This window comes from Dunckerocampus dactyliophorus, chromosome 5 (genome assembly GCF_027744805.1).
Source record: "Dunckerocampus dactyliophorus isolate RoL2022-P2 chromosome 5, RoL_Ddac_1.1, whole genome shotgun sequence".
Taxonomy (NCBI): Eukaryota; Metazoa; Chordata; class Actinopteri; order Syngnathiformes; family Syngnathidae; genus Dunckerocampus; species Dunckerocampus dactyliophorus.
Window position 1 is genome coordinate 14501007 of NC_072823.1, and position 26389 is coordinate 14527395.

Consider the following 26389-nt stretch of genomic DNA (forward strand, 5'->3'; position numbering starts at 1 on the left):
CATGTGGGAAAAGAAAAGTCTATAGCTGCTAACAAATGGGCCCGTGAGAGCGGGGCACGACGGCTGGCTCCATGCTGAAAGCATCCGGCCCCGCTTTTATAATCTAACAACAACATCTCTGAAGAGGCAGCCGTAAGCAGGGCTCACAGCTTCACGCACAAAAGTCCTAGAGGAGCCTCGCTGTGTGGAGTGGAAGGACCGGGCCATTCAGAAGTACTCAGCTACCAAAAGCCCACTTGAGAAAATTCAAGAGCAGTATTTGCGTCATATTTCTCTAGTGTCACTGCATAAAGTCTTGTTTTATCACTTGGAAATCAGCAATGCTGCTTCCGTATACTAAAAATTGTGGTTGCCGGCATTGACCACACTGCGCAAAAAGCAAAACCAACTTATGCACCTCAAATATGAATGAAAGTTAAGTCATTTCTGGGTTAAAACCCCTCCCCTCCTCTCTAACAGCACCCAGAATGCCTTTCTCTCTAACATCTGTGGTTCTCGAGAGACACTCGTCAACTCCTTTCTGGATGCATTTATTGCCATTTTCTGACAACCTCCCATTTATACTGTCAAAGGAAGAGACTATGCTAAGCCTGCAAGTAGATGACGAGACAAAAAGAAGAGCAGCCATCAATATAGACACATTGGGGACAACACAATTCTGGGAAAAATTAAGTGTTATCGTAGATCCCCAGAATATGTACCACAAATGTTGTTCAACAAAACAATCAGGATGTAATAATTATAATATTATGAATGAAAATTGTATCTATGGGGAAAAATATCATTCAAATTCAAGAATGACAACTGATGTCATTAAAAGTGACCTACGTTCTGCACAGATGACTATAAATCCAGTGTAGCCCAGTGGTATACAATGGTAAATGATCAGCAAATATATGCATCTCTGATGATGAACTCACCGATTCCTGCCTTGAGTAAAAATCTATACCCACTTAATACACACAGCAGCACCACCAGCCAATATGTTCGTTTTTAATATAAAAACAGTTTATTGAGTCATCAACAACTGCCAACTGTACAATCCTCAAGGATGATGACACGCGATCGCGACAAGTCCAATGTGTTTACTCTACTAGAGCCCATTCTCCTCCATGAGCAGGTTGTAGTGGAATATTATGAAATACAGAGGAAAGCAAACAGAGCTTTCCCATAAAGTTGTATGTGCTGATGGCTTTTACCTGCCACCATAAGACTTGCATATCAGTCACAAAGAGTGAGAGAGAGAGAGAGAGAGGCCATTGAGACTGATGACTTTGTCGAACGAGGCAATGAAGCGTCACATCAACAGGGTGAAATCAAGTCACAGCTGCTTCTCCATAAAAGCCGTCAGTCTTTCAGTAGATAGAAATCCATTTCCATGTTATTGAAAGCAGCCAGAGTCCAGGGTAAGGTCTTCATTAAGCTGTTGAGTCACAGACCACCATTTTCCTCCTTCCAGTCAGACAAAAAACAGATTTTTTGTCAAGCATTTTTAGAATTATCCACTGCTAAAATCCGTGGGTCAGCCATCTGTGTTCTGTGTTAAAGCAAATTCCAGTGAAGGGAAAAGGGCTGTTTTCAGGAGACGGGAGGGGTGGGGGGGTGGGGGTGGGGGTAAAAAAATCCAAATTAGATTTCTGAAAAGGTCATCCACCACAACCAATGTGAAAAAAAGCAAAGGAGGGGGTAAAAAGGAAATGGAATATCCGCTTACAAAGTTCTAATCTAATTTTCATTCCCAGAGGGGACAGAAAATCACTGAACAAGAAAGAACCATCACAAGCGTAATTGGACACCAAAATATAAATCTATAAAAAGGCCTTTTTTTTTAACTCCGCTATGTACACTTTTCACAGGACCTCCAAGGAGAAGGGCCACAGCGAAGCACCGCTTCTAGTTGTGTCATGGAACTTTATTTCCACATCAGAAAGGACGATTTAAGAAAAAAAAAAAAAAGAAAAATCCAGCAAACAGAAAAAAAAACCCCAGCAAGCCATTATATCCTTCCTAGTGCCTTTGAGAACTGCTCTCGCTGTACAAGTGTTAGCTGGATGAGTGAGGAAGTGCAGAGCCAAAGGTCACAGCATCCGTAGACAACATAGACATCCACCCTCGGTCTGGCACTGCCAAACTTCTTGGCCATCCATGTCGGAGCTGCAGGCAACATCCATGCAGTCTGTGAGAGGGTGTGTCCATGGAGGGAGAAGACAACGCTGCGTTCTTAGTAGATCACTTCGTACACTGTAGCCTTCTTGTCACCGGAGCCTGTCACAATGTACTTGTCGTCCGTGGAGATGTCACAGCTCAAGACAGATGAGGACTCCTTGGACTGTGTAGCAGGAAAGACAGAAACATTGCTATGATTAGAAACAGTGCTATGATTAGATTGCGGTGAATAGTTCTGGCCTGATGCGCCTTGCAAACTACTTATTTGACAAGTCAATTGCTCAGGTTCACTTTTCACTGACAAGAGTCCTGATAGACAGCGGTCGTGCTGACCTTCCTCTAAGGCTGAATCCCAATTGTACCCCTTAACCCTCATCTTAGCCCTTACCCCTAGGTTTTGCTTTCACTTTCACGAGTATCAAGTTGTGTACCAATTCTCCTTAAATCTGGGGGTAAGGGGTAAGTGCTAAGGCGTGTACAGCCCTATAATAATAATTTGCTACTCCACATAAATATTTGCCATGGTTTGAACTGTTGGTTGTCACTAGTTATAACTCGCCGGCTAAAACAGGTATCTAATTTCACTGCAAACTACTGCGTTTCATATATAAAAATAGACAATGATTAGATAGCGACCACATTACCCTGACAATTGTAAGTTGTATTTTAACATCGCTTATTTAAGCTCGCTAGCAAGGGGAATCTACATTACTGAAGTGTACTGGTGACGTTCGCGTTTTATATTAGCTATCTAATCACTCGTAACGCAGCACATCATAGTGGACTTTGTTTGCAGTAAATTATAGCCACCGTAGTCCACCAACTATGCTCATGGTGAGAGTTTATTGCATACAGTATGGATGGTCAGGAAGTGAGCGAAATAAAAGATGTAAACAACATGGCCATAAGTGGACAGCACACCACATTATCAAAGTTTTTATTTTTATTTTTTACCATCTCTATTTGCTTTCAGCACACTATTACTATACTACTTTTACTATTACTGTATTTACAATGAGTTAATCAAACATGCATATACTGTATGTCATTCCTGCAGGAGATGCTGAGCAAACTGATGTCAGCCATCTGCTACACCACACAGCACTCCAGGACCATTCAAAAGGTGAAATCCCAGTATGGAAAAGTAAATGCAACAAAATGTCATCTTGTACTGAGAGAATATCAACGACAGGAGAAGGCCGAAGTCAAAACAGGGAGTTTTTTAAACTTTGAAATAATGCTTGATAAGGTTTATACATTTGCTGATGTTCATAACGTTTGTTATATTGTTATTTCCATTTCATATGTACAGTACAGGCCAAAAGTTTGGACACACCTTCTTATTCAATGCGTTTTCTTTATTTTCATGACGATTTACATTGTAGATTCTCAAAACTGAAGGAACACGTGTAATTATGTACTTAAAAACAAAAGGGTGAACTAAGTCTAAATATGTCTATTTTAAACACATGTTTTATGTCTTGTATTTTTTTGATAGCGCTGCAAACCCTTACACCTTACTTTATGGAAGGAAACATTTAGTATGAACAATTCAATTATCACATCTGTCTATGTCACAGCCAGCAAGTGGTGAAGGGTGATGATTTAATGGGAATCAAGTGGTGTCCCATTTCTTAGTGGCTTCTTACCCTTGCCCCTAGGTTTTAAGGGGCAGAGGAAGGGGTGAGATGAATGGGAAGGGCTAAGGGGCAGAATTGGGATTCAGCCAAAGTTCCAACACAGGAAATATTGAACTGCATACCTGGAATATGCTGGCTCCGTAGGGAGTCCTCCAAGCATTCAACAAGTTGTCCTTCCCAGTGCTTACAAACCATTTCCCTGCAGGAAAACAAGCTTATTAACACTTTGGCAATGAAAAGCGAGCATGTCTCTAGCCTTGAGCATAGGGATGGGCATTTAACTTGACTTCCTTTATTGACTATGGGGATAATTAATTGGTTAATTGTTATATTTAGGGTCCCCTAATTGAGAGACTAAGAACACATTAAAAGGCAGACTTTCTTTACAAAAGTATTTGTTCATACCACAGTAGGCAAACTTGAGCGAGAGGACGCAGCTCTCGTGAAGGTGCAGCTGATACTTGTCAGGTTTGGAATGGTGCAGCACTTCCACGTTACTGCTCTCCATGCCCACAGCTAACCACTCGCCAGTCGGACAGTAGCCCAGCGAGAAGATCTGCAAAAAAGAGCAGTCGTTTCTGTCAAATGACCAAAGATGTGTGCTTACAGTATCTCCATATTCTGTGCTTGTTTGAAGCTTGAACCTGTGATGTGAAGTCGTGCTGCTGCAGCTGTCGACCCTCCCTTAGATCCCAGGAGCGAACCGTGTTGTCAAGCCCACCTGTCCACAGTTTAGTGCCATCATGGGATATGTCAATGCAGCTAGCACCATCTGTGTGACCCTGGAACTGCCTACAATCAAAACAACAGGATGCCGACATATATTACAGACCTCTTTAAAAAAAAAAAAAAAAAAACAGAAGAGGACCCACAATCAGTAATCTTGAAGTGGCCCACAGAGTGAGAATGTTTTCTTCCCACCTGACAAGAGTCTGGTTGTGGAGGTCCCACACGGCAATGTTTCCATCACTGCAGCAGGAGAAGCAGACTTTGGCATCGGGGCTGATGGCCAAGGCGTAGCATGCCGGCGCCGAGGAGGTGAGCTCAGCTTTGATGCGGGGTGTCTGAGAGGCCAGATCCCAGATGGTCAGCGTGCTGGCCTCGCCTCCCACAATCAATGTGCGGCCATCAGGCAGCAGCTTACAGGAGCGGATGTAGTTATCCCTGTTCTGTTGCCCACAGGACACAAAAGCCAAATCAATTGTTGTTCAGGGTCGCGCAGCTCAAGAGAGATTTCGGAACAAGTCGTGGCAAAGTGGATGAAAATCCTGCTGTCATAATAAATCAACAGAAGCGTTTGCCAAAGCTGGTCTGCTCTCTTTTCAGCAGACTGCTATGGCCACGTCTATTTTGTTGTGTGTATATTCTTTGCAAAATATGATGTAATACTTTTCGTTTCCTTATTTTCCTTACGTGGTTTAGAGGACATGTTATTATTGAATGAAAGCGTGGGCTTGTTTTTGTAACAGTGAAGCTGTCAGCGGTATGCCTGGCCTGGCCCGGCCCTTCCCTTGTGTTTAACAACGGATCATCCAATTGCTAATGGAACGAGCGTTTGTTTAAACAGTTCATACCTGTCACAACAACACAAAAAGTTGGCGAAACTGTATGCTATGAGTGAGAGGTGAATCACTCAGCACTCCTTACCAGACAGTCCAGTTGGGACACGGGACTTTTGCTGCCAGGTTGGCTGATATCCCAGATTTTGACACAGCCTTTGCCGCCAGTGTAGACGTGGCGTGTGGGGTTGCTAATGGTTACGGCACACACCACCTCGCCGTGACTCAGTGTGTTGATCTGACGGGCGTGGCGTGGTATACCAGGGCCAATCAGGGCGTCGGGTGGGAAAGGTACGGGCTGCATCTGGCCGTCTGCGCTCACGTGGAAAGAGTAAGCCCTGGAGGGAAATGTGTTATCGATACTATGATGTTACATTGTCAGTTTTGTACACCTGCATCATTAAATAAAGTACAATACTTACGGTTTACCTCCCGAGATGGACGTGAGGCTTGCTGGAAGTCCAGGGGCTCTCATGTGGCTGTGAGGATCAAATCCCTGAATGATAAGAAAAAACAAGTGTACACACCAAAAACTATAGAGCACAGAAGTAAACACACTAATGTAAATGATCTGTATGGATACTACTATACATATTACGTGTACAAGAAGCCATGTTACCATCGGTGCGCGTCCATAGGCTGCAGCAGCTGCAGCACTCATCTGAGGGGAGATGTGCAGACCAGCATAGACACCAGGACTAGTCAGGCCTCCATTAATTTCATGATGGCCCATCATTGCAAAAGGGGTGGGGTAGGAGCCTGCAATGGACAGCGGTGTGCGCAGGGCTGGGGCTGCTGTAGACAAAGCAGGAAAGTTGCATTAGGACAGTGATTCTCAGTTATTTTCCTTCATGCCTCCATCAGGGAGAGCAGTGAAGCATAGAAGTGTATTCAAGAGTCAAAGTGCATGCTGAGTAATACAAATTCATACATGTTTGCAGGTCTGCACAAATATTGAAAGTCGTCCCTGTTTCTAGCAGAGCAGTATATTACATTGTCTTTTGGGAAAAGAGAATGTTACCAACCGAGAGCCTCCATGCCTGGTGGTTTGCCCAGGATGGGTCTGAGCCCAGGAGTGGAGCTGGTGCCAGGGGTGGGTGCATCGTTGCGCGGGGTAGGGGTGTTGGACTTGAGGCCAGGCGTGGAGGATTTGTCATTCTGTTGAGGGAAACGACAGAGTGTTCACAATCTGGGAAGCTGGGCACTGTTCAGACTGACAATTTGAGAGCAAACTGAACTTAATCCAGTCTAATTCTGACAACGCGTACAGTCCTTCCGAGCCATAAACTGCTATTTATTCTAAAACCTATTACGACCACAATGGGGATAGGCGCTTTTTATCCCTTTACTGCTTTGGCTTTAATCTTTTAGTGAGGAAGAGGGGGGAGAAAATCCTAGAATAGTTAAATACATTGCGCTATTAACAGCAAGGACCTGACTGATTCTGATTCAGGACAATATTATCCCTGACGTTTAGTCATGCACTTAAATCACAGACAGCTATTCCGTAATCCACTGCCAAAAATGTCCTAGATTTATTTGGACATGTCCCTTTGCACTCCCTTTTAAACCCCTTTCTGGCCTAGTTTGAGCCAACTCTCCTGCTGCCTTACATGACTGAGCTCCTTGGCCTTGGAGGATGGGGTGCTTCCAGAGGATGCCACTGATGCTGGGCTGTTGGGCGTGTCTTTCTTTGGGGGGCGGGGCTTATCAATGCCATTTTCAGGCGGTGAGTGTGCTGGACTGGCTCGGGGTGTGGCAGGATCCTATAGAAATGGCACATCGGATTTTTAAACATTGTGCCACCAATACTGTCAAAGTGGCACTTAAAATTGCACGCTCACCTCATTAGACACATCTACCACAAGGTCATCGCTTTTCTCCCCATCACTGTCCTGTGAAGACAATGGGCTCATGAATCAATGCAACAAATGTATTTATTGATGACAGCGTTTTAGGTCACATACATATCTGCTCATGCTATCCTTCTCCTCCACTTTGCGCTTCTTGGAGTCCAAACTGTAGTCAGAGGAGCTGCGGTGTTTCTCGCTGGCTGTGCGTAAGCTTTCTGACGGCGATATTGAGTTATTCTGAAAAGAGAAAGGCAAACAAAGGCTTTATTAGCATTTCATCTACCAGTGAATCATTCATCCGTTACAAGTTGCTCACAGGGAACGCCCCGTGCCAAGGCAAACACTAAATGCGTCTCATTCGCGCAATTATGGATGCCACAGACTCTTAAAATGCAGCTGTGAGCCAGCACCAAAGTGTACCCTGACACCAGCCAAGCCCAATCTCACACACACAAGGCTGTCTCTGGCTGCACAACAGAGTGGCCTATTATCTGAGCTGAAAGGAGGCTGGCTTGTTTTCTAAGCCGGGTTCCCTCCTTCTCATAGCTGGACAACAAACGGCCTCACGGGGACATGAGCAGAGTGTTGTGGCTGAACAGAGGGCCTTTTCTCTGCAGTCACTCGGGCTAAGCGTGAGAGAGCGCGGGGAGGAGAGAATGTGGATGTCGTGGGCATTGATTACTGCACTGTGCTCAGGCGCCATGTCAGCTCAGGCTTTGAGAAAGAAAGACAAGCTATATCTTGCCAGTGGGCACGGCACCGTGGGACAGACCGGTGCTTCTTCTTGGAGCCTGCCGCCCACACAAACATAGACCGAGCACTCTAAACGCCAACAGAATGGGAGGAACTAGGCTAGAGTCCAGCAGCTCCCCCCGATTCCCTGCATGGAACAAAGCTATAATGTGAACAAGTCAGCAGCAGGCTGAAGAAGTGAACAATGGCTGACGGACTGGCAGCTTGGGCAACAGGCCACTGTCTGTATAATGGCTGACCTTTAAAAGGGATGCTTAGCGTGACTCATTAACCAAAGTCACCACTCGGCTATCAGATGACCTGGGACGAGAGTGCAGAAACAAAAAAAGGCTTGCTAATCGCCCCAGGAGTTCCATTTCTTTAGACATGACTGAACCCATTGAGCTGGCCTAGCCTTCAGAAACCCAATCTCACACAGCCATCACAAGCCATCAGAGATCACAGCCATTCAAATTAAACGCTTGGGAAGGTCCACCCACACAGCTTCAGAAATGGGAGGAAATCAAAACAATTTCCCATTTGTGGCGCTAAATATTCATCACATGGCAAAGAGGAGACGGAGCAAGCTGGTAAACAAGGAAGACAGTGGAAGGGATCAAATAAATCCTTTAAGACGGGGATGTCCACGTCATTTGATAATTGTGATGAAATGACAAGGCTTCTAATCTCTTCGGCATGATACCACTCATTTCCCTCCTTGGATTAAACATGTTGGATTTACATTTTCAACCTCATTTTGCATGAATCATTACTTTTTACCTGTGTCAAGAAGGTTACTGTATGTTTTATTTTCATTTGTTGTCATTTGACCAAATTATGCACAAACTTCCATCCAGTCCAAGCAGGAAAGCCCAGACTTGCCTGCCTGCAGAGACGAGGGATGGATGTTAGGCCTAAAATTTATATTGTGATAGATATTGCAGCTTCTTGCGATCACTATATATACAGTCATGGAACATAATGCGTAATTTCCAGTTTTCAGACATTTGCATTCCCAATGTAGTTGCTCTGTGAAGATGTATTATTTTTACTGCGTCAAACTAACTGCGTATTTACTGTGTCAAATGATTACAATTTTTAATCACATAAGTCACAAATTAATTAATCATGATTAATCACTATTTGCAACTATGTCTGAAATATGTCCATTTTTACTTCATTTTATTAACAGAAACATAAATGACAGGGCAGGATTAGACACTCCTGATCAACATTTTAAGACCAGCTGAAAAATTGCAAGATTTTACATTTTGCACTATTGAATCTTACGGAGGTTCTAAGTTGAACTTCAAAACGCAAAAAGAAGAAATGGGAGTGAGACTAAAAATTGTTTGAATAAGCAATTTATTGCAAACAAGCATTTAAGTGAAATAAACCGCTCATCAGCTGATCAAAGGCTTAAGACCACAGCCTTTAAAAAGCCAAAATCTTGCAAAAATGTGGATTCAAAGTCATTTTACTGTATGTCAGGCATTCAGACTGTCATCAGACTGTCTTGATGATGGCAAAGGCAAAAATGCTTTATGTCTTTGAATGTGGTTGGATTGTTGAGCAAGGCCACTCGCAGCGCCCCATTGCTGTTGCGGTTGCACGCAGTAAGAGTCATTTTAAACTTCTTCAACGATCCTGAGATTTATGGAACAAAAAGGTGGTAGACCTAAAAAAAAAAAAAAAAATCTAGCAGCCTGGAGCCAAAGGATCCCATTGGCTGTTTGTCAAGACACGGGACGATCCTCGGCCCAAATGAAGGTTGTTACTGGTGCCGAGTGCAGCCCAATAACCATCAGGTGGCATCTGCGAAGTAGGGATGCTCCAATCGATCGTCCACAATCAAAATCAGTCGATTTCCGTGAAAAAGCATGTGATCGGCATATGCCGATAAATACCTTTCAATGCAGATCACCTGTGGCTCGTAGTATTGTAGCACGCAGCCTTTAGAGAGTGTCTCCCGCCCACTTTCCTTTCCTTCACATGCGCAGGCATGTGATACCCAAAACAATCTGCCGTGTGGGACTTTCCTGTCATTTGTGAGAGTGATATAAATTTTGCACCCTGCAAAACATGCCACGAAATACAGGTATATCTCGCCGGTGTAGCACGTTAAAGAGCTTTGCATTTAATACGGAATTTGAAGAACAAACATCGAATATGGTGAGTTTTTGAGGCTCACATTCATGCTTGCTTAGCAGTTAGCTTGGCTTCTTGTCTCATCTTAGCTATTCCTCATCTGCTTTTATTGATATTTGCAGCTATGGAGGCAAGGATTAGTAACTTACAGGAGCAGCTCCGCACATACTTTAGCCACGAAAGCCCATTCCTAGCAGAGGCCACCTTGAGCGCCATCGTTCCCAAGCCAGCTGTGAGACATAGTCCCTCCAGTGTGTCCTATGTCTGCCAAGAGGCCTAAATACTTAACAAACGTACATAAACCTTTGTGAAGTAGGCATGGGACAAGGAAGAGCCCATTATATTTGTGGATCCAAATGAATGTGTGCATCCAGGTTTTTTTTTTTTCCCCACATTGTTTGCAATTGCTCTGTTTGTTCGAAATGACAAAATTTAGGAATATGCAGGAGTGTAGGTGGGATGATATTCAATTTGGTGCCGATCCAAATTTCAATTCCGCATTGTACTTTGTGCCACATTTCATATTTACATTAGAGCTAAAAGTAGAAGAAAACAAGGTATGTACACACTCACCGTGCTCTCTGCTTGTCAAACATCACAATGATGGTCACGGTGAAGAAGGGGATGATGATGATGATGATAAAGACGAAGTGAAGCAGAAGAAAGAAGAAAAAACAAAGTCAGTTAGAATATAATAACAGATGCCCCCGGCAGAACGTGTGAGAATCAACCTGAAGGTACGAGGCCTCACTTATCACTGTGCTAAAGCTGTTGAATAGCTTATGCAGTCATGGGCTGGAAATGTATCAGCTCATTACCCAGACAGAATGTGAACAGACAGGATGTGCTCATCACCCTAGGGCCCTGCGAACCTGCTCTAGAGATGGAGCAGCACTCGGCCATGAGATGTTTTATCCTTGTTTAACATCTATTCAGCTGTCTAAACATTCATATACACACTCCTATGTTTAGTTGATAATTGGACCTTACCTCTGTGCTCCAGATCATGGTGGTTCTTCTCATCTTTCACTGGGAGGTGGGCTTGGCTGCCCAGCGCTCCAAGGGCGAGCAGTCCTGATCCCGCGCCTGTGACGGGAGGGATGCCAGGCGGTTGCAGGCCAGAGGGGTGCGGGGGCAGCTGGACGGGAGGCCCGTGAGCAGCATGGGAGAGGTGCTGTGCCTGGAGTTGCTGCTGCTGCAAGTAGACAAACAGACACCAACTGGGTCAGAAGGAAAAGGCAAGTGGGAAACATAGTGCACATAAATAAGGCTGATCTGTTGAACTCTGGATGATATTAGCACATTGACACATTCTATTACTGTCAGAATCACACTGCGGCCCCACTCAGTGCTATTTCTGTAGTAGGCCAGCCCTCACTTTGCGCGCATGACAGAATGACTTGTGTTCAACTACTCTACACATTTAATGACCCAGGGGTCAAGACGCTTGATTGCACAGCAGGAGCAGCATTTTGAGTTAAAGCAATAGCAACGACAAAGAGCCACTTTGAGTCGACCTGCACTTAATGGAGAGTAAACATTTCACTTCAAGTAAAATAGAGCACTGCAGCACCGCAGCATTCTGTGCTCTACTCTATGCCACCAGTGAGCAATCCTCTTAAGCAACATGAAGCTGTGTAGGAATCTCACAGCCTGTGGGCTAAACAACTACCTGCTTTTAAAACACTTTCAAAAAGCCAAGCAGCCTCTATTTACTCCTATCATATTCATGTTCCTGGATTAACAGAACATGAATCATTTGCACGGGCAAACTTAAGAAAACTGAAGGAACGCTAAGTGCATAGAGCTGGCACTGCAGCCGTCTCACTTTGAGTGTTTGGAGTGTGCGGTTGTGTGCATCTGGAGGGCTGCTGTGGGAGCCAGGGGCAGGGGGTCCCATGCTGGCACTCAGTCAACCCTCCCATATTCACCATCAATATTTGAAAGACACGGGGAAATGGATGGGAGTTAAAAGCCCCTTAGCATGGAAGTAAGCAGTTTAAAGCAAGGTTAAATAATACTTAGCTGAGACACCAATAAAAACATCAGCAATTTATTACCTGTCTGCGAGCCAGCTGAATAATTCAGGCACTGTTACGGCATGCGCCTCCTCTCTTTTACAAGAATGGCTTCAATCAGCAGCCATTATCGCCCCTTCACCAATATGAGCCACTTTGTAAAGACCCGGGAGGTGAGACAGCTGATCAGGCTGACTATTAACATACATTATTCAGTCGGAAATTCAACCCCATAAATTGGGCATATGGTACTACAACTTGGCCTTAAAAATTCACTCCTCAGCATTTTTAATAGCTTCATACTTCCTGCATTACCTGTGCAGGACGTGTAGAGACCTGCACTGGAAAATAGCTGGCATGATTTACCTTGCAACCTTGTCCTTTGCTCTATAGTGCATATGTCAGTGTAATTACAAAATATATCCAGGCAGGCAGGGGGAGGGCATGAGAAAGATAAGAACAGTGAGTGTGTTATAATACTGTGTCCGTGAGGGAAATTAAGGTTCATTGGCAGGGGAGAGTCATGCTAGCTCATTGTGTTTAATGAGCCACTGATGGCTAATATGCATGGTTGATCAGCAAGAGCCCTCATTAGAGGACCATAAATGAAGACAATAATAAATTTAAAAAAAAAAGGAGTTTGGCCTGTTTCCTCTAATTTAATCTTCCATGATAAAGAGCCCCTTTTCTTGGACTTAGTTAAAAACACACAGATGCTATGTAATATCACCATCTCTTGTGAACTAGCTTGATTAACTATGATGAATTTGTTCACTGGCAAAGACGTTTACCCTGCAAGCATACTTACAGTACAGATATACATTAAACCGCTACTTATGGTGTAAACACAAACACACAAACGCTATGACCTTACTGTTGAACATCAATTAAAAAGACACTTGCACATGGCTACTCGCTGCAGGAACAGAAATCTGGGCTACTTCTGTATTTGGCCTATTAGTGACTCAAACTGGAACTGCTAGTGATCTCTACACGAGGCTGCCCTAGTTGCATCCTATTAATGGCCCTCAGCCCCATCAATAAGGCATGCAGACAGCTCCTGGAGGCTGCCTGGCACGCTCTTTCACCCCACCTTGCTTTACAATATGCATGAGGATTTTGGCATGCCTTGCAGAGCTTCTCCTCAATGAATAACTGATGGGAAGGTATTCGTAAAACATATAGTAGCAACATATCCATTGCAATGAGCGGCCTGCAGGACTCCAGGCCGGAGCCTGACTGGTTCATAAAACAGGGTGCGCAAATGCTAAGAACAACTGCTAAAATGCACCATAATAGACAACCACTACATAGCTAACCGGACGTCATTCTAATGCTTAGAGTAGCACCATCAGACAGAAGTACATTCTTCTGCTTGATTTGTTTTGGCAACGTTTGTAATATGCAATTCAATCACCTAGGGCGCAAGCCCTTTTCGCTCTTTGAAATTATGTATTGAATTTATGACAAAAAGAGTCCCAACTTTGTCAAAACTGAAACATATGCCATTTCTACCACCTAGTGAAATCTCCAAACAGATACATTAAATGGAAACATGTATTGACTAAAATCTTGATCTGTATTGCACAAACAACTATACATCTTGCACCTAAATGACTCCATGGGTAACACACTATACAATAAAAGCACTTTATAGCAAAGTATCTGTATTGTATCATCGACACAGAGCAAAAACTAGTCTGGGTCTGTGAAGTGTAATAAAACATTTGGTTCAGTCCAAAGAAAAAAAAATCTATTGCCTCAAAAAAAAAAAAAACCCTCAGACAAATTCTAGGGAGAAATCATCCTGGAACAAAAAGTCCCCAAGAGGGCATCAATTGAATTCCAATATGTGGCTCCAATCATCGAATCAGCCTGTGAGGCCAGCCTCTGCTAAAGACTCTCCAAGTGTAGTCGAACACTGATAGCATGAGGGTGAAACCAATCACCGCTGGGAGGGTGCTGATCAATGAGGAACAGATGGTGTTTTTAAGGTGGTGATGAACACCAAGTGCTGGGCTAGTGTGCAGCAGAGCCGTAATGGCCGACTACTGTCTGCACTGCCTCAGCTTTAGCTGGCTGCGTTCTGCTCACGCTCAGCCTTTTAATTCCCCACAGCTATCCAGGTCAGCAGTGAGGGATGAGGCTCCTCGTTAAAACCTTAACCAATTAAAGCAATACAGGCTGAGAGGAGGATTCTCAAGAGCTCTCATGCTCTCATTTATAAACACACAACAAGGCAGTGAAGATGCCACAGAGACCAAAGCGGGAGCAACTCAAGACCTTGGAGCTCTACTTACGGAGTACATAGCTGGACTTTCTAAACAAGAATATAAATACAGTATATATGATCACACTTTATGTTCAAAGAGGCACTATTAATTAAGAAGTTAATATTACAAACAGATCACAAGACAGGATACACAAATGATTGTTATCTTATCTAAGCACTTTTAGTCAGAAAACCAAGATTATTTTAGAAAAGGAATAAAAAGGGAGTATACACACGGTGAGAGGCAGATTGGGAAGTCCACGTACCCCGATGATGGCATTCAGCTCAGTCATAGTGACCTGCTTTGCCCGCTCCACTGCCTGAGCAACCTGCTGTTGGTGCTGTGGGGTGAAAACATTTACAGAGACACATTAGGACATCTTGCAGCACTCACTGTGAACACTTTACTCTCATGGCTGCATTTGAAAGTACTATCAACACATTTTGTATACAATTGCATACAGTCAAACATCTCACTTGAACAATTTCGAAATCAACCCAAATTTTGGGCAAAACATACCTCTCAAACCAGCATATGACATACGCATAACATTCACTTATTTGTGGTGTCCTGCCACTAATCAGTTTGGACTGTCACAGGTCAATTTTTTGCTATCTATTAAGAATTCTCCATACGTATGCACATTTATGCAGAGACTCTTATTTTGAAACCTTTTACTTTGAAAGTGTCACTTCTGCTTCTGGTTTGAGTGTGTGTGTGTGTGTGTGTGTGTGTATGTATGTAATGTCATTCTCTATCAGCGCAGACGTCATTGCGGTTGTGCGTTTTCTAAGGCTTTAAGAGCTATATTTGAAGCATGAATGGCTTCTCGTAAGTTTGTGTGATGTTTTATTGATGTTCTGATATCATATTTGGAAGGACAGCTGTGTTTAATTTGTAAATAGCATCTTACTGCTAAACAAATTAGCTATTATAGCTAACCTGCACATGTTGATTTAAGACTACAGTTTAATTGGCACTTATTATATGCTGCCATTATTTATATTCACTTTATGTTCTGACATTTATGTTGGGGGGGGGGGGCTGCAAATTAGACCATAACTTCACCAACTCCCAAGAAAGTGGGCATTTCAGCATCTTTGTCTTGAAAAGCACTTTATTATTATTCAAGTGCATTTATTTAGTAATGTGGTCGAGTCGCATTCAAAGCTTACCTCTTGTGACAGGAAAGGCATAATTTGAGCTAAAATAGCGTTGAGCCGTTTTGCAATCTCCGTCTAGAAAAGAACAGAGGAGCAAAATGAGACAGTAAATTATGAAACAGACAATGGCTTCACATAACCCCGCCTTTAATGTTTACACCGATTAAGTCAATTACTGCAGCAATCAGAACTGCTTGACTCAACATCCTCTAAACAGCGTGATATTGACATTTGAAAGATTTAAAACATTAGGAGAGCCCAGGGGGATGGAGCACAGCTGTGCTGAGAGTGCACTCCATGCTAAACGGATATGAGGCAGCAGAGTGCTGCTGGATTGAGAGGATCCTCTCTCCCTCTGCCCTCCTTCCCCTCAGCTGAGAGTGCAGTGTCCTGCACTTAACCTCTATGTTAAACCGCACAACCACACCCCAGGAAGTGAAACCCACTAAGCAAATTTTATGGTTTACTTACATGTGACATTTCGGGCTTTTTGCATGCACGATGTAAAAATTACACACCCTAATGACCTCGAGGGGACCGCACAACAGAGCTATCAATACCATTAGAAGCAAAGCTGCCTTTTTCCTAGATCGTTTGTCATTGCAAAACAACTGCCACCACCCTCCAAACCCCCAACCCATCCTGCCTCCATTCTTCTGCCTGTCTACCCAGTGCCATGGCAACGGCTGCAGCCCTATCTTGCTGGGATCATTATGCAAATGGAACCTCTCCTTGACCGTAACAGGCTTTAAAATCATATTACGTGCTTGGAGGCAGGTCATTAAATTGAATTTTCGGCCTGTCGATCACATAATGCTGCAAATGAAAGCTAGGTTAAAAAAAAAAGCAGTGGGAGGAGGACATATGCAGAGGGGGGTGTGATCGACCTCCCCCCTTGTAAAAACACTGCACAGCTGGCTTGCTCTACCTCCTCTTTTCTTCCAGGGATGGAAGATGAGAGTATTCAGGTTCAAGCTCTGCACTGGGAGCCGAAAAATAACAGTGCCAAAGCTACATCATCTATGGAATTTATGAGCTGCAGTTCATCCCAGGGCCACTGCGGAACACAAACACATCACAGGGATATGCTCGGATTTTTCATTTGGAGGAGCGCGCACACCCGCACACATACGCACAAAGTGCACCTCGCCGACCGCCAGCTTATTTATTACACATGGCAGAAATGCCAGGCAGTTTTGGCAGCCTGACGTATTACCTCTGAGCAGAGCCAGAGAGATTGGAGAGTAATGTGCAACAGAACGAGACCTGCTGACCCAAGCTGCAACATGGATAGCCACTTAGCAAGGCCAGCCAGATGGACAAAAAACAGGCTGAGGAGAGGATGAAATATCAAATATAATTACATGAAAGCATGTGATCAGACAAACTAATGGGTGAGAACTATATAGTGTCCCTATGTTCCACCCAGTAGTTCAGTTTAACATCTTCAACATCTGTACAATGAACAATTTATTGGCATTGCCATGATGAAAATAACCAGTCCAAACCAACTGCAATGGTAGACAGGTTCTGGTAGCATGGAACTAGATACACTTCAGTGTTTTGGTCCAAAGACAATTTGAACTTGGAAGAGAATCTGAACGTAAACATCCTATTGGTCTTTAAATGTTTGCTGTCTTAAATATGCAATTGTTAGTGCATTTTTATTTTAGATCTGTTGTTTTTATTGTTTGAAAACAACATGCTTTTTTTTTTAAACTCTACTACTTATGTGTTATTAAGTCCTTTGTTATTGGAACGCATCTGGTCCACCTCTGAGCACGCCTGGGGCTCGGAGCACGATCCACAGGTTGAGAGTTGAGAGCCGTAGTACTACACTATCCTGTCAATGAAAGGTTTTTCAAAATTTATTGCATTATATATATATTTACTTCTGTGCAACAACAGGAAAAAAGAAAAAACTGTGTGTCTTTAGTTTTCAAGCACTGTGCTGTCGTGCTTCACGTATTTGTTGACTTTACAGGCGAGTATGATGTCATACGTTCTACACAGTCAACAAAGCTATTGCCATCTCACTACAAAGCCTGCATTGGAACTACAAGCTGCAACTATTCTAAACTATGCTGTAGCAAAATAGAGAACAATAGGCGTGGTAACAGATCCAAAAGGATAGCCCTGAAGAGAACAATGTAGATTATTAATGAAAGACATTGAACCCTTAGCTTGTTTGGCATGCAATAAAAATGCTCAACAATCATTGAAGACGGTTAGATAAAGGCTTTATGAGCATGAGTATTAATGCAATCAAGTACGTGCTCTGGACAGGGCTCAAGAAGGGCCTTCAGAAATGGTTGAAAAGCACCCTAGCCTGTGTAATCCGTGTTTGTCAAGATAAGCCATGTCAATAGCAGTCGAACATTTGACAGGATTTGCAAGAAGGCCTTGAGCGCACGGCCCATTCCTCTGTAGCTTAGTGTCACCATGACAGCTGGCTGGAGAGGTCAGGAAGTGGCTCATCCACTGGGCCCTGAGCAACTGGCTCGCAACACAGCATGCAAATACATGGACCGCGCATCGACTCTGCTCGCCACTGCTGTCAAAATAGATACATTGCAAGGCTGGGAAGAGTTTTTGCTGTTGTTGCTCCCGCTGGCAGATAAAAACGGCCTGTTACTGTCACTTTCAGTAGATGACAGCTCAGCCCTTGAGAGGCCAGCTTTATGCTGCTGCTGCTACACAATTACAGGTACTCAGACTTGTGTAGCACCACTTTAAGAGCACTCTCAGGCTGCCTTGTCAGTCAGCATGCACTGAGGTGTTTGCCCGTAGCTATCAGCAGAGAAAATGGAGTCAAGACACTGATGAGGATTAAATAACAAGGGAAAACAGTTGGTCATATGATAAGTCGGCAAACAGTACTTGACCTGCCTGATTTGGAGGGCTACCAAATTACCTAAAATGCCTGAATTACTAAACTGACTATTGTTCTAGCAGGATGGAATTAAGGCACAATCAAGGGGAAAGAGGCAAGTACACAAAAAAAATGCTCACATGGACCTGCATAAATTACTAAGATTGCTGTAGTTGTTCCTTTGTGACAAAACATGCATGCATCATTTTTTTGTGTGTAAGACGTTAGTTAGTTCAGGCATGCTTTTAACACAAACCAGCGAGGATATGAGTTGGATGCGTCAACACAAACAATACAAGTTTATCATAGGGGTGGCCATTAGGACCAAGGTTTCGTATGTTGGTACTAAATAAACCAGAAGGGAGATAGAACTCATTTGTGCTCTCACATGAGGAGCAGCAACATAACTCATCGAGCTACACAGCATAAATTGTGCACATGGTGACTTCCAGTTCAGTGCACAGTAAGCTTCAAAATAAAAGCACTGCATATGGACCAGGACTGTACCATACCAGGTGAAAGCTTCTCTGTTCTCTGTTCAGTAAAGGTAAAGCGCCTGAAGTCAGCAGTGTTTATTAGAAGACAATTTAATTCGCATCAAATTGTTTACAAATTATAAACTGATGTCAGTAATTGTTAATGTGATTACAAGGTGTTTAGATAACTAATTTATATTTTTTTAATAAAAAGAGCTGTGGATGCTCCGATCAGGGTTTTATGCTGCTGATTTCGATATCGCTCATCCAGGGCTGAAATCTGCGATACCGAACACATGAATTGATTGTACATTTTTCTATTTATTTGTGATGAATTCTATTGGCCAGGGATGGCGTATAAAGGGGAAAAGTCATGACAATTCCTAGGTCCCTTGACTGCCAGGGAGCATTTCGTCTGATCAGTTCAGTTATTTTGCAGGTTATTTGAATAGCTTTCTGACTGTCACGCACATACAGGCGAGTGTTGTCCACATGGCTGCGTTACCTGCCGTTTGACTGATCAAACCGTGAGCCTTGAAAACTCACCATACTCCGTCAAGTGTTTGTTCTTGCTGTACTAAATTTAATTAAATTTTATTTAATTTAATTAAAGCCTTTTAACGTCCTACCCCCGCAAGATAGTTTTCGTGGCATGTGTTGACAATTAAGTTCCACGCAGCAGACATGATTGCCCAAGACGTTAGTTAGGGCAACACCCTACACCTCACGCAGGGATGCAATAGTACTAGCCACAGGTAATCATTCAGCTTTTGTGACGCCTAGTGACGCCCCTGGCAAATGCAAATGGGCATGACATGCAGCAGGCTGAGGTTATGAAGCAGTAGTAGTGGGAGTAGTCAATTTACACTTTCCTCTACATACTACTACTCTTTTGTGAGTACAGCAGACAGTCTCACTATGTTTGTTTTGGCTCCGGGTATGGTTGACAGTCTTCCACATTCCAAACAAATCCATGGTCAGCCTCATTCTTGAGTGACAACTGCAGGTAACTGCACTGAGGTAACAAGCACCGGATGATGGTAATTACCAGCAGACGTCATGCATACAGTGCTGTCACGTATGATGATGTCGAAAGAGATGAAATAGCAAAGTCACGTCAGTCCATCTGAGCTGGTGTATGCGAGCTGAAATCTGAATTATGATTGAAAAAAAGGCATGGTTATAAGAATGGATTTCCTCACTATGGAATAAATCTGCTGGCGGGAAAATAATATGCTTGTGTGCATCCAATAATCCATCCCACCCTCACTGCCTGTTAACCACTCTCCATCTTCTCCACACCTCCCCCAGCCTGAGCTGCATGGATGGGGGCCCACACTGTTTGCTCACAAACACGCCGTTCAGCAGGTTAGGGCCCCACTGATGAATTATTCAAGCACTTCCAGCAGCTCTGTAGCGGTTCCTGATAAAAAAAAAAAAAGTCAGCCACTAAAATGGATCAGTCGATTAACCTGTTTACACAAAGCTGGGGTTGTTGCCCCTCCCCTCCCCCAACTCGGCTTTATTCTCTTTCTCCTCAACGCTCACCATCCCCCTCCTTGGTCCTCTGGTTGGCGATAAGTGCCTGACAGAAGCTATCAGAGTGGCCCCAGCTCTGACAGACATGTGGCAGTGTGACACACGGCCCAGACTCTGATGGATCACACTACGCCTCCAGCACTGTCATTAGCCCAGCGGGGCAATGGCGGGGGAGGGGGCAGCCTCACCGCTTTAAACATGAGGGAATCAAGGGACTTACGCCGTATTTCCACCAAGTGAAACAGTTCTATGTGGTGACCTATATCCGTAAACAACAAGCAAGGCTTCAAACCAAGGGTTTTTCAAAGTGTGAAGCAGGCCTCCCCTGAGAGGCACCAGATGACTTCAGGGGAGGCACACCAGCTTCAGAAAAATAATGAAAAACATTATTCCTATTGTGTTCCCACAGTAAACCTTGTCTATGTTGCATCCACAAAATTTTTCAAATTGCCACTTTTGGTGTTACATTCCTTTTACTTAGTCGCAGACAAACCAAAAACAGCATGCAAAGTGTCCTTGAACCACAACTAAAGGATGACAGAAGGTGCGACGATTATTTTCAATCCCACTACAACACATGATGAAAACAGTTTGAATGGTCTTTGTGTTACAACACAACACTATCTTTGGACAGACGCACAAATGACTTTTGCCCTCCTTCCTGTAATTACATAAACCATCCCTGACCCTGATCATTAATATGCTGCCTTTAATCAGGAAGCCAAAGGCCGAGCCAGCCAAAGTCTACCTTTAATCTAATCGACAAGGCTGAGATAAATCTTGAAAGATTTCAATCTTCTGGCCAATTTTCTAAAGAGACTCATAATATTCAACTGAGACAAGATTCGTGCCTTGTTTGAGAACAGCAGGAGTGTGTGTTTACAGCATAATGTCAAAACTCTGTAAAGATCATAGCCTACCAGCAGGTTTGATGTCCCCTGACAAAAGAAAAAGCAGTGAACTGATTCAAACGAGCAACAAGGGGGTACCTACCTGTTTGTGCATCTCAATGTTGAGCCCATAAGACATCTCATAGTACTGCAAAGGAAACAAAGACATCATTTAATATCCCAGAAGTTGTTTTTCTGGAAAAATATGCAAAGATGCAAACCGCTGACATCAACGCATTGAGCAAGTCCTCAGCTCAAAAAGCATCAAAGGATTAATTCTGACTATCTTTTGATTTTTTTTTACTACGGTCACATATGTCATCATGCTACCAATTACCTTAAACTTTAGCATAGATTAAAGAAAAAAACTTTTTTCTTTGCATTATTTCCTACGAGAGAAGTTATTTTGAAATACAAAGTAGAAGCAAGATCAATAACTGAATTGACCACTACTCTAATTGTGTCACAACATGGTTCCAAAGCAACACTAGCTGGGAGCAAACGTGACCACCTTAGGTCAGACATAAAAGGAGATCTAAGAGTGACCATAAATTTACATTCTGCTTTTCAGTGAGGCTGCTGAGAATAAAAGCATTCAATTTATTGATCAGCATCCTCCCTCAGATCTCCAGGATGTCTATTTACTTAGTCTAAAGTGTTTGCTCAACACTCTTTCTTTGCAGCCAGGTCAGTGCGTCTGCTTGACGAGGCCACAGGTGGCAGCTGGGGCAGAAATGGCTTTCCGGTCATTCTGATGCAGCCGGTGTATTATTCAGTCCATTAGCATGGCAGAAAAATTAGTCTCAAACAAGAGAGCCATTCTATAAGAGCTCAGATCCTCTAGCAGCCGGGAGTGTAAGCTGACACCCTATACTTCCTCAAGTGTTTACCTAACCTCCTCCCTGCCAGCATGACATGTTGTTTTCCTCGCTTAAAAAAAGAATGTTTAGCTTCAACCTGCATGTTGTCGGTGGAAGCCCTTGCCCGGGGTGTTTACCTAGGATGACGGGGGCCACAATAGTGTCTTTCGTTAAGTCACGTCTCAGCTTAAATTCCCGCATCACGGGCACGCCTACGTTTTCCAAAGTCACACTGGAACTCTGTACAGAATGAACTGCAGCATGCACCTCCATTTTGTTTGAGCGCATTTTCCCACACACTGCCCCTCATTTACGGCCATGCATGTGTCTGAGCGTGAAGTCTCCTAGGAGAATAATCAGATCAGCACACACAGAGGGCAACGCCGTGGTCGACCCTTAGAGATCAGGGGTGCGCTTTAATGGAGCTTCGGCCTACTGCCGCCTGTCTGTCAGTCAGGACACCACCCTAGGGGATTTCACATGCCCATACGTGACGCTCAAGCCACCCTAACAACCACACAGGTGATCACAATAGATGCTGTCTCACTCCACCCAAACTAGCTCTTCAACAAGCCGTGCAATTTGGGGCCGTAATTGCTACCCATAGCAACACTATCTTACCATGACATAGTGGCGCTGCATCTCTGTCTTCTCATTGGCCAGCTTGTCATACTCCACCTTAAGACTAAAATAGGAGAGAAGGTGTCAATTTCAGGCTCTCTGTCACTTGCATAACTCACTTAAGTACTTGGCAGCGGATTATAGGACATGTTCATTCTGCCTGCAATCAAATATAAGCCTTCACCTGGCAATGTGCTGTATGCGAGTGAACGTTGACGTCTTTTGTCAACTGTACCTGTGATACTGGGCTTGCAGGAACTGGAATTCGTCTTTAATTCTGTCACAAGATTCGGCTACGGTGAATTTGAAGCCAGGTTGGCCGGGCTGGTGAGGAGCCTGAATTATAAAAAATAAAATAAAAGCAAAAGTTTTAATCATTACTTTGTACATGAGCCAAACAGTTCACACTTTTGACACACATTAATAACTTGGGATTGTTAACAACACAATGATTGGTCTGAACATTAAATCTCATTTCAAAAGTATATTAAAAACAACACCTGTCCTCATATCCACACTTCTATTTACCACCATGTATCCTTGAAATATAATCTTAACAGACACTTGATGGGGTGCAGGGAGGGCGGCACCATGTCAACACCACCAATAAACATGCATGCTATGCACAGAGGAGGAAGCGCCTCTTACCGGATGTCGGCCTTGTGGATACATCTTGAAAAAAAAGAACCCTTTGTTTATTTCTGCAGGTCCTTTGACAAAATGGTAGAAAAAATGAGCAGGCAAGGGGCTTGTTGTTGGTGCAGGAGAGGTCGTGAATAGCCTGTGTTGGCGAAATGACGCGGTTTAATCACCAATCAAATGCACTTTTGTTTGCAACTAATAATCCCTGTGAGGATAAAGCAATCAGACAAAAAAGCAGGGTCACCTATTCTTACAATACAATTTGAACCCAAAAAGGGAGTGGGCACTTTTACGCAGGTGCCATAAGATTGGTTGCGTGGAAATGTATGTGTTTACGGTTTAAAATCTTAATAAAAGCACCAAACCTTCGCATGTAGCAGCAAACGGCTCCCTTCCGAGTCTTTCAGAGCGCCCTAAAATGTCACATGAAGCCGAGAAAAGAGTACCGGCGGCTCATTTTAACACGTACCGAAGAAGAGAAAGCAGTCTTTTAATCCGTCCAAACGAGATCGTAGTGGAGCATCATCTCTCCGGAGCCGCACCGCGAGGGCAGCAGTGGGCAAAGAACACGGCGGTGGTGGCGGTGCGGTCGGGGCTTGAACAAAACTACTTTTCTCCTTCAAGCCGCGAATCTCCCAGGAATGTGTCCGCTGTAATCCCCCGAAAGAGAACCGGGAATGTATCTCCGATATACGCTCCAAAATAGGAGACGGTTTAAAACATGGTTCTCTCCACCATCTCCCTCTCGGTTGTCCAGTTTAGCCCGGTTACCACACACAGGCAGCGGGGCTGAGCTGCCGTGAAAGCGCCTATCTGTCCAATCGGATTACTCGCCAGGAAGACTGCCACATCTGCCTATCGCAGGGCGGCGACCCCACGTGGGGTTAGCGGCATCGTACGTATGACGTCACCGCGTCATTCGCCCGACCCCCTTTGCTGCTGCTCCACACAAACAACCATTCAAATTGGACAGAGACAGCGCATACTGCACATCCTCATTAGCGACCAAATCTACATGTTATAATTCATTGTGTAGAAGGACACCGAGCTTGCGTGCGTGAGACGTCGATGCAATGGGACGTTGCTACATCCACATATGTGAAATAAAATAACACCCTTCGACCATGAAGGACACCTTAATGACCAATCGATCGGCGGTCAAAATTAAAGCTTCGGCGTCGTTCTATACGACACATCCGAGCTCATTCGTGTGCTAGCAGCAGCAGCAGTGGAGAGGGAAGCGGATTGTCTTTGTGCGATATTAACATCAGCCATGTCTGCTCAGCCTTGTTTTCCAAGCTGTGACCCACGTGGGGATCCTCTGCCGCTTTAAGGCGTCTCGACCAATGGTAAAGCAGATCACTTACAGACTAGCCTCTGATTGGTTGCTGGCTATGGAGCCTGTCAGTCACGAGGCAGCGTTGTCAATCAATACCACGCGGGGTCAAGCGTTGACAAATGCCTGTGCTCCTCAGCCCTTGCCTGTGAATGGAGGCTGGAATAGCTGCTTAATTAGCTTCCAATGGCTTCTCTCTCCTGTTCAAACAATCTGTTACCACCACGTAGTAATGAGAGACAATATTAAACAAAAGAGGAAAAGGAAGTAGTTGTAACATTACAACCTGTAGTTTTCCCTATGCACACTTATAATGTTTTTGCTTTTTTTTCACAACGCTAATCGGCCTACCTAACTGACTGTCTGCACAACATTCATATAGAACATTTTCTACCATGGAAAAGTTAGTGCCAGTTCAGTTTTCACATCAGGAAGCCATTTACACAAAATAGTTTTTCCAAAAAATAATAATATTGTTATTATAAAAGGCATACATATAAAAATTAATTTGGAAGTGGACGTTTTCCAGAAGATAGTGTTTTTGTTTGTCTAAAAGCTAAATAGATAGATGCATGCATTATTCACATTACACTTATACAACAAATATAAGCCTACAAGCACCTACCTATACATTACATCAGGGCTCACCAACGTGGTGCCTGCTGGCGCCAGGTAGCCCCCCACGACCACATGAGGTGCCCGCAAGCCTGCTTTTCATTCAGGTTTTCAGTTAATACTGAAAGAACAGTAGAAAGAAATGCATTCTGAAATACAAAATGTGAGTTGTGGACACCAGCATTTTGTTAATGTTCTGGTAAAACAAGCATATTTGCTTTGTTTGGGTTTAAAATAAGCTCTGAAAATAAATGTCACAAAAATGAGTAGCTCTTGGCCATTTTCATTTTGTAAAAGTGGCTCTCACAAGGAAAAACGTTGGTGACCCCTGCCTTACATAGTCACAGTGCCAACTAGTGGCATGGTATGCATTACAGTGGATTTAGTTGTTTTTGCAGGTCTGTCTGAAAGTGGATCGTTTCAACGTTATCATCTATACCTGAGACCTTTCAGAAATACAAGAGCATTTACATCAGACCATTAAAAACACACTGGATTAGATAATAATTTAAATAATAATTATTTACCCTGCTTTCAATGCTGTATGTATACAGTCGTCCCTCATTTATTGCTGTTAATTGGTCTCATAAGTGAATTTCCGTGAAGTAGGATTCAGTATTAATCAACTGAATAGTTTTATAGTTAAAGCATAGAAAACCTGTTTATGACTTCCTAAATACCGGCTTTAACATTATTAGTTTCCTGTGGACATGAAATACAGTGGTGTGAAAGTGTTTTCCCCTTCCTGGTTTCTTGTTTTTTTGTATGTTTGCCATACTTAAATGTTTCAGATAATCAAATTGATTTAAATATTAGTCAATGACAACACAACTGAACACAAAATGCAGTTTTTAAATGAAAGTTTTTATTATTAAGAGAGAAAAAAAATCCAAACCGACATTTCCGTGTGAGATAAAGTGATTGACCCCTAAACCTAATAACTGGTTGAGCCACCCTTAGCAGCAACAACTGCAATCAAGCGTTTG

The 26389-nt window shown here is 43.5% G+C and overlaps 1 protein-coding gene across 1 annotated transcript; it reads right to left on the reverse strand.

The window, feature by feature from the left end:
- Positions 1-680: 680 nt before the first annotated feature.
- Positions 681-24293, reverse strand: tle3a (TLE family member 3, transcriptional corepressor a). Its single transcript, XM_054776724.1, has 21 exons — positions 23818-24293; positions 23459-23591; positions 23046-23146; positions 22811-22874; positions 21433-21477; positions 15565-15627; positions 14655-14729; positions 11089-11293; positions 10672-10679; positions 7333-7455; positions 7210-7260; positions 6979-7131; positions 6391-6523; positions 5985-6160; positions 5788-5861; positions 5454-5703; positions 4728-4975; positions 4451-4598; positions 4212-4362; positions 3929-4005; positions 681-2329 (listed from the first exon to the last, which is right to left on the reverse strand). Exons 1-21 carry the CDS (start codon positions 23823-23825, stop codon positions 2222-2224), a joined length of 2394 nt encoding a protein of 797 aa, XP_054632699.1. The 5' UTR covers positions 23826-24293; the 3' UTR covers positions 681-2221.
- Positions 24294-26389: the final 2096 nt, after the last annotated feature.

Coding starts and splice junctions, on each gene's coding strand:
- tle3a (XM_054776724.1), bottom strand. Junction 5,862..5,984: donor CCTATGGACGCGCACCGATG/GTAACATGGCTT, acceptor CTTATCATTCAG/GGATTTGATCCTCACAGCCA. Junction 4,363..4,450: donor AGCACGACTTCACATCACAG/GTTCAAGCTTCA, acceptor TCTTTTTTGCAG/ATCTTCTCGCTGGGCTACTG.